At 37.3% G+C, this 9,595-nt stretch overlaps 1 protein-coding gene across 1 annotated transcript in view; it reads right to left on the bottom strand.

Moving 5' to 3' along the window:
- Positions 1 to 9,595, bottom strand: part of HMCN1 (hemicentin 1) — a 562,350-nt gene that overhangs the window by 406,266 nt on the left and 146,489 nt on the right. The window contains exons 3-4 of the mRNA XM_004706670.2: positions 3,330 to 3,488; positions 1,723 to 1,845 (exon numbers count right to left, since the gene is read on the bottom strand). Of these exons, the coding sequence (XP_004706727.1) occupies positions 1,723 to 1,845; positions 3,330 to 3,488 (282 nt within the window). The remainder of the gene's footprint in view (positions 1 to 1,722; positions 1,846 to 3,329; positions 3,489 to 9,595) is intronic.

Genomic DNA, 9,595 nt, shown 5'->3' with positions numbered 1-9,595 from the left:
GACAACAGAAAAGTGGGTGAAGGGAGACATCAGATAGGGCAAGATATGACAAAATAATAATTTATAAATTATCAAGGTTTCATGAGGGAGGGGGGAGCGGGGAGGAAGGGCAAAAAATGAAGAGCTGATGCCAGGGGTTTAAGTGGAGAGCAATTTTGGGAATGATGAGGGCAATGAATGTACAATTGTGCTTTACACAATCGATGTATGTATAGATTGTGATAAGAGTTGTATGAGCCCCTAATAAAATGATTTTTTTTAAAAAGAAAGAGAGGCATGCTGCCTTTTTCCAAAAACTGGTGCACTCAGCTGGCTGCATGAGCAGGTGCATTGTCATGGTGGCAAAACCGGTCCCCAATTTGTCACAAATCAGGCTTTTAAAAAAATATATTATTAAAAGATCATTTTATCGGAGACTCTTACAACTCTAATAACAATTCATTCATCAACTGTATCAAGCAAAGCAGGTCATTTTTGTGACACCCTGCTACACAATCTTTTCAGAACCTCTAAATAGAAAGCTTGATTAACAGTCAAAAAAAAAAAAAAAACCTTCCCTGGTATCAATTAGATAGCCCTCTCTAAGGCTGTTTCTTCCAAGACTACTTACTTTTTTTTTTAAAGATAAATAACCTTCTAGGTTTATATATCTCAGTATGTTGATGAAAAATATATTGCTTAGATCGTTTGTTTTACGAATGTGCAATGTCTTATTCCACCATGGTGTCATAAAAACTCTTTAGTTATAAGAACTATTGAGCCATTTTATTCAAGACACAAAGAAGAAATTGCTAGAACTTGTATAAATAAATTATGACATTCCCATTTAAAACTTTCTCTTTGTATTAGCATGCTTCCAGAAACTGAAGTAAGAGCCTAATTAATTAATTTCATTTTATTGTCATGAGGGAGCCCAAGGCACATCTCAAACAGTTGTTTTTTAACACAAAGAGTTACTTACTATTTGTGACAGTTTTACTACAATGCAAGTTTTTCTGTAAATATATCACACAAAACCCACTGTCACCAAGTTGATTCTGACTCACGGGACAATATATATAGTTTATGATGCTGGAAATCATTACAGGCGCAGACAGCCTCATCTTTCTCTGGAGGAGAGACCGGTAGGTTTGAACCATTAAACTTGTGGTTAGCAATCAAACAGACTCAGCCGTCACTAAAGCACTTCACGAATGTCAAACATCCATAGAATTTAGCTTAATAATAACTTTCTCACACCTAGTTGAGTGGCCAGTCAAGCCTATTTTACCTAATATCCAAAAGTAGAGCATCAGAAACACAAATCAACCATAATAAATAACAATAACTATAAAAATTCCTGATTCTTCATTAAAAATATGCAATGGTGACTCGAAACAAAATGTTTATTGAATGTAAAACTGATGATCCTCTATAAACCTCTACCTATAAATAAACCTCTACCTAGTTCACAATAAAAAGTATTTTTTAATCTTGATTTTTACTAAATAAATTTCAACTGAATTTATGCTTAAGTCTAAATAACTTGTCAGTGTAACATATTGCAATCTAGAAATTACTATGTGATAACCTATGCTTTTTCCACAGATTAAATTTATTTAATTTAATTAGTGCCCTGTAGACAAGAAATGAAACATTTTTCATCAAACTGGTTTTTTTATTGAACCTGCCATAATTAGATTGATAACTTGTAATGAAAGAGACCCACTTAACTCAACTTACCTCATTCACTTGTTTTTTGTCCAAATGAAATACTTGACCAGAACTTGTGGAGGCAATTTCTTCATAGACTTTATATCCAATGTGGCCTCTGTCATCACAATCTCCAGTGAGGACAAATACCACCTAATTACCAAAAAAAAAAAAAGACAGTTAAAGGTTTCCAGAAAATTATACATCTAAATGTGTGCACAGCCAGACCAAACCAGGCTGATGGCATCAAGTCCATTTCACTCACAGGGACACTCGGGGACAGCAAGTGACTGCCCCTTTGACTTTCTGAGACAGGAAGCCAGAGTTCAGCAAATGCCATGTAGAAATTGATATTTTAAATATGGGCCACAGAGCTCATGTATAAGGATATGTAAGCTCCTTTATAAGGATAAGATATTAAACACCTTAAATAATCCCCAATCATTTCTTCTATTTATTAGTAAACAAGGCTTCATGACTCCAAAAAGTCTGAATTCCAGAAGAATTTGAATTCTAGCATGACTTTTCCTTCTGAACATTGAGATTCTTCTATAGAACCTTTGATGAAAACATTCAGTAAGAGAACAGAAGCTGGACACTCTCCAGTTCTTCGGGTCTCGTGGTAAATAAGTCAGTTGTTCATGAAGGCAGTTAGTGTTTGTCTCCTGTCCCTGACTCTGCCTCTTTCTCTGCTGCTTCAGGCAAATAAATGAAGAAAGCAAACCCACGGCCACAGAGTAGACTCCAATGCACAGCGAGCCTACAGACCAATAAATGTGTCTGGGCTGGCTGACTGCAAGCTTTTCACATGCCAGGCTCTGCACAACCATCCGGAAGGTGGAAAAGAAGCCACAGATATGGTCTTAGGCCAATTAACTGCAATGCTCCATGAAACCTTGACTTTAAACCCAAACTTTATGAAAAAACTGGGTGAGTTACTAAAATGATTGCTCTGACATGATCTGTAAACCTTAAACTCAAAATATACTCTAACGTCTCCTTAGAATCAATAATAGTTTAGCTTCATTAGTAAGGAATGCTTGCCTTGAGTATTGTGCTCTTTCAAGGATCAAATTGACCACAGCAATTCAAAAGATTAGATAAAAACGTGAGGGTGGTGGTTATATGTTTATAGAGGAAGAATAATTTAGAAAATATTGTTATAGAGCGGTTGTGAAGCTTGAAAAGTTTAATCAATGTCATAGAAGTATACATGTTAAAAACTTGTTGAATTGGTATGTGTTCTTCTATGCATATTCTTAACCATAAATCAAATTTCAAAAATATAGCTCTATATTTAAAAAGCAAAATCTTCATATGAAATGCGACACAACCCACTGTCATTGCATTCATTCCAACTGAAAGTGGCCCCATAGCACAGAGCAGAACCGCTTCATTGCGTTCTGTGGGCTACACCTCTTCACAGACACAGCCTGCCTCATCTTTCTCTCATTGACATTTTGGCTAGCGGCCTAATGCTTAACCCACTGAACCACCACTATTCATCAAATGCATATATACTGATAGTTATAACGGTTGTTATTTGCCATACATGAATTAGGAAGAGAGGCAACCTCTGAGCACTTTATTTTCTCATCACTCAGATGAAAAGATTTGGGAATGTATTCCTTACCCACCTGTGACTGTTTCTGCTGGATGAGCTGCAACACCTCATGAGTAAGCCGATAGTCTTTGGACCGTGCATCAGTAAAAACATAGATGAAAGAGCCAGGAAGAGAAATTTCCAAGGCAATTTTTATAGCTCCAATGCTCATCTCTGGACAATCACCACCACCCTGTTCAGGAGTAGAGAGAGAAAAAATGAAATTATTTAATCAGCAAGGAATAAAGGGTCGTTTTAGTAATAATAAATTGTCTTAAGTGCTTTTTACTCATGAATAAGTTCTTTTGACTTAGTTACTTCTATTTTTTTATTGGATTAGTCACTTTGGAGGGAAGGGGATTGGAAAAGATATAAAGTGATGTGCAGCTTGTAAAACCTGTACTTTGAGAAAATCTGTCCATAATACATACAAAAAAATACATACATATTAGGTATTTTAACCAGATTTCCATTCACTCTTCCATTCTTTTATATGACTATTCATTTTCTCCTTCTCTTCTTATCCCTTCTCACTTTCACTTGATAACCTTGCTTCATAGTATGTTCATATCCTCCTACCATATTATCTACCAAATCATGTGCAGTATCCATCTCATATTCCCACATGAAAACAATTGATGTGCTTGTAACAAAAGCTGCCTACTAACCTATGAACTATTCAGTTCCTAACTCCTGTTTCTCCTTCCTTACTGGATCATGCGCACCAGAAACCAAGCACACTGGTCTAGCTCTCACTTTCCTTCAAATTTCAGCTCAAATATTACTTAACCGTGAAGCCTTCCAAAACCACCACATATAAACACATTCTCCTTTTCACTCTCTCCACTATTGCTCTGCTTCATTTTTCCTACTAACAACATGCCTGCATTTTATTTTCCATTTACCTAGATTCAAGTATTTTCCTACACAAAACTGGTTCCTTCCCTAAAGAAGAATTCATGTCACATCAGTTTCCTTCATAAACATGTGTGTTGTGCATAAAAAATTGAGAATGTTGTATTTATATATCTAGATTAATTTCTGAAATCTAATATTATATCATGTGTATACTACAACAAATGTTCTTCAAAATCACAGTTTTTACTGATTGCATACTATGTGTATCTCTCATGTATCTCTCATAGTCACCTAGGTCATATTAAATATTCTCTTTCAACGTTTTCCTATCAAGATACAATATGTAGGAAGCTAAGTGAAAGAGCATTGATAAAAATCAGAGAACCTCTATCAAATAAGAATACCAAAAAGTGAAGCTATTGATTCTTGATATATCCTTAATCTAGGTCTATACACACTGTAGGCAGTTTTTCTATCTTTGTAACCCTTCCCTGGGAAAAAAAAATCCAAATTGTATTCCCTTGGAATAGTCTTTCAGTTTTAGTACAAAAACAAATCTGAAGGGGCAAGATCATGGCTTAAGTGTGGCTGGGGTAAGATTCCCCAATGAAATACTCATAGAACAGCCCTTGCAATGAGCCCTTGCATGAGCAGGTACCTTGCAATGAGCCCTTGCAATGAGCAGGTACTTTGTCATGATGGGGGGTAGGGGGATTCCTTGGCATATTTCCTAGTCTTTTCCTTCCCAACACATTTTTTAACTTTCTCAGAATTTATTCTTAATAAGAATCTATGATCATCTTGTGTCATTTGAGAAAAATCTATCAAGATTACCCCTTGGAAATTAAAAACACCAGTATTCATAACCTGCTGAGCTGACCTCCCTGCGTTGAATTAAGCTGACTCACCTGATCCCCTAGGAACCCACTGTTTTGATTGATTTTTTTTTTCAGAAAGCACCTTAATGACCTTTAACCCAAGTGTATTTCTAAGAGAATTTGCCTACAGCTATCCACTGATGACAGAAACATACTGAAATACATTTTGTTTGGAATAAATGTACACATGTATGAACTAAAACTAGAGTAGTAACAGTACTTATTTACTTAATCTCAATATGTAACTGTATATGAGTGCATATGAAGACCATAGGTGGCCAAATTGGTTGAGTGCTCCACTGCTGAGTGCTTGCTGGTTCAAGTCCACTCAACAGATCCTCAAACAAAGGACTTCACAATTGAGTCCCAAAAGGTCTCAACCATTGAAAATCCTATGGCGCTCAGTGGCCATGAGTCAGGATCCATGCCACAGTAAGTGGTTTGGCTTGGTTTGGTTTAGTGTAGTTTTGCTTTAAATGTATAGAGAAACCCCTGATATTCATGAATGCCTTGTTTTTCCAGATCTCGCAGTTTTCAGCTCTTGATAGGGTGTCATCTTGCCACCTTCCTATCACACTCTATTGGGGGGAAAGATTTGAGTTTTCCTTCTCTGACAAGGTTGTGTCTTATACAGGTTCCATCTTTCACAGGTTTTATTGTAAACATGTAGAGCAGGGCTTCATAAAGTTCTTGAAAAAAATCTATATCCTTTTAATTCTATCTTCCATGAAGTTTAAGTTTATTTCACATAGGACCCATGTGAAATTAGTTCCTTAGCATTCCTGTTAATGACTATAGGATAAGGGAATTTACTCCCCCAACCAACATGTTTTGAGCAACTAATTACTAATACCAATTTCAAAGGCATTTTACAGGTGGTGCCTTGTTGCCACCAAACAACAAATGTACCCACAAGCTTTGAGTTTTGAGTGGGGTTCAGTGCAGGACAAGCACTTCCTCAAGTGAGTGATACCATCCTTCTAAGCACCTTAAACACTGCACCACCAGGGCTCCTAAGTTGGCATTACAAACATGAATAAAGTATCTTGTCCTTTAGAAGATCGTAATCTAGAAGAGATCATTAAATCAAAGCACCACCTTTTTGCATGCTGAGGGTCTTGTGGTCGCAGGGAACATCAGAACTCAGTAATAAATGAGTAAGAAAGTTCCCAAACTTACTTGGCCTACTTCTTTTTTAGAAAAAACAAAACAAAACAAAACCCCTCTGTATCCCATTGGCAATTAAAAACATTTGTGCTATAGCCAGTAATCTGGGATAAAATATAGGTGTCTACGCATTCTTCTCCCTGGATCATTCCAGCACCCTTTAAAGGATGGTATCGCCCACTTAAGGAAACACAAGTCCACATGAACTGGACAACCTTCTCCTCCATTGACCCCCACTCAAAACTCACAGCTTGTGGGTGCATTTGTTATATGGTAGCAAAAGATCACCAACTCTAAACTGTCTCTGAAATAGTGAGTTATCCACTAAATATAAACCATGTTCTTAATAGCAGAGTATTAAAACAGTGGTAACTTGATCCCCACTTTGGAGAGGAGATTAGCCACATACCACCAGATGTTTTTACTGAATAAGCAATCCCAGTACTTTCACATGACCCATCTCTAGTTTCTATAACTTCAGTACCTTTTCAAGGCATTTACTTTAGCAGATAATACTCCTCTCAAAAACTGGTATACTTGAAATACCAGGCCATACCTATATCTCAAGTCCCAATTTTCCATTTTCAATTACTTGTTGCATATTTACTCTTAGATACTCTATGGGTCCCCCCCCCCCTAATTAATTGTGTCTAAAGCAAGGGTCATTATATTCTTCCTAAGCATACTGTGAATTAATTGGCTAATGGCACTAATTAAGATGTTGAGTGCTGTTAAATTGTTCCAAGTCATGGTGACCCTGTAAGACCAAACAGAACAGCTCCGTAGCGTGTCTTACATTGTAATCTTTATGGAAGCAAATTTCTAGTCTTTTGCTCATTGGGTGAAGCTGGTGAGTTTGAATCACTGACCTCTCAGTTAGCAGTAGAGTCTTACACTTTTGGGGCTCCTTCTGACTAAATCCTAAGATCCCAAATTTATTGGGCCTATTTCTCCCTTTTTCTGGGTGGGGGGAATACTCACTCCCCCTTTGACAACTTGAAACGTATATAATACAGCACAGAGTCAAACTCACTTCCCTTGAGTCCATGTCAACGCACAGAAACACTACAGGTCAGAGAAGAACTGTCCCTGTGGTTTCTGACACTATAAATTTTCACAGAAGTAGAAAGCCCCGTCTTTCTCCCATACATCCCATACTTCAAGATAAAGTGTTGGCATCTGCCTTGTCTTTTTCCCCGTAAAGTGACTGGTGAATTCCAACTACTAACCTTGAGATTAGCAGCCCAACACATAACCCATTATGCCACCAGGGTCCCTAGATACTCAGGTTCAAATCCTGAGTCAGCTTTTACTCTTCATTCTCCTATCACCAACTGGTGTTCGAATCTTATTAATTCTACCATCTTGGACCTTACTTTTCCCTTTGTATCCTACCATTCACTCTTAATATTAATTTTGATTATACAATGGAGTAACTCCCCAAATCAGATCCCCCATGCTATGTATTTAATTCTTGTTACAATACAACCTTTACAAAGTACTTGCCATTACACTTAATACATTTGTCAAATCTGTGATTCCATTCTTAGAAGCATTTTTCAAACTCGTCTGTTCAAATAGCTGACAGCACCTCCCTCGGTTGTTTTCTTCACCTCTTCGCTGGCCTCAAATTACTGCCCTTTTCATGTCCCTCTTCATTCGCGGAAACAAAAAGAAGTTGCACAGGGTGAGGTCAGGTGAATAAGGTGTGTAGAGCAAGAGAGGTATGCTGTTTTTTGCCAAACACTGGCACACTGAAATGACTGTGTGAGCAGGTACATAGTCGTGGTGGCAAAATCAGTCTCACGTCTGCCACAATCAGGCCTTTTTTGTTGCACACTGCTACGCAATCTTTTCAGAACCTCTAAACAGGAAGCTTGATTAACAGTCTGACCTGATGGAATGAACTCCAAATGCACTATCTCCCTCACATCAGAAAAACAAATGAGCATCATCTTGATCTTTGATTTGACTTAGTAAGCTTTTGGGGGGTAAGGTGACAGTGTCATCTTCCACTGGCTTGATTGATGTTTGATTTTCAGGGTTGTAAGAATAGCAGCATGTCTCGTCACCAGTAATGACATTATATTATAAGTCTGGGGCACTTTGGAGCTGTTCTTTCAAAGCATGGCATATTTCCAGTTGATTTTTTTTTTTTGGCTGGTCAGTCAAAACTTGAGGCACAAATTTCACAGCATACCTTCTCATTCATAAATCTTCCATTAAAATTTGCTGACTTGATTCCAAGATAGTCCAGAGAACTTCCCCATCTCTTCAGTAGTCTTTTCTCAGATGTGAATCACAAATGCATGCATTTTGTTGACATTTTGCCCATTCATAAAGTTGATGGACCTCCAAAACGAGGTTTGTCATCAATCAGCATTTCACCTTTTTAGAACTGAGAAAACCACTTGCACACTTGAATCTTTCCCATAGTGCTGACAGTTTCTGCAATATTTTTCCTCTAGCAGGAAACAACATTTCATAGCCACATGCTGTTCTCTTAAATCGGCCATCACAAAAAATGAGGTTTGAATGAAACTGCTTTCATGAAAAAATTCACTGTGACCACGGAGAACCTTCCCAGATGACGTCCCTGGGTGCGCTAACTCAGAGTAAGTTGTTCAATGTTTGCTAGAAGGAATAATTCGTAATATGAAAGCTCCACCCATCGGAGCTTTTTCTGGGGTTTTTCTTTTTTGAGTATGCGCTCATGTGTAGTTTCCAATCTGCACTTCTACTTTTCCTACAACCAACATTGAGGGTTTCTACAACAGTCTGGGTTAATTTGGTACGTGTTGCTAGAAATTTGTCCATTTCATCTAAGATTACAAGTTTGCTGCAGTACAGTATTCTATAGAAATGTGATATTTAAATGTATATTTCACTTAGATCTCTTGTGATACCACCTCTTTCATATCTCATTCTTCAGACTTGCATCTTCTTGTTCTTTTCCTTTAAGTTTCTAGTGGTTTGTCAATTTTGTTAATCCTTTCAAAGAAGTTTCTCATGGATTTTTTTCTATTGTTTCTCTGTTCTAATTCATTTATTTCATTCTAATGTTTATGATTTTTTCTCTTGATAACAGAAATTATTTTGTTGCTCTTGTTCTCGATTTTAAATATGCTGAGTTAAGATGTAAATTTGGTTCTCGCTTCTTTTCCCCTATGTGTATTTTTTTTAAGTCATTTTATTAGGGGCTCATACAACTCTTATCAAAATCCATACACACATCAATTGTGTAAACCGCATTTGTACATTCATATTGTCCTCATCATTCTCAAAACATTTTCTCTCCACTTAAACCCCTGGCATTAGGTCCTCATTTTCCCCTCCCTCCCCGCTCCCCTCTCCCTCATGAGCCCTTGATGGTTTATAAATGGGTATTTTGTCATAT

This window comes from Echinops telfairi, unplaced genomic scaffold (assembly GCF_000313985.2).
Source record: "Echinops telfairi isolate 266 unplaced genomic scaffold, ASM31398v2 ScPeMD7_7424;HRSCAF=8462, whole genome shotgun sequence".
Taxonomy (NCBI): domain Eukaryota; kingdom Metazoa; phylum Chordata; class Mammalia; order Afrosoricida; family Tenrecidae; genus Echinops; species Echinops telfairi.
Note: the sequence above shows the minus strand (reverse complement) of the source record. Positions and strands in the feature narration are given on the sequence as shown.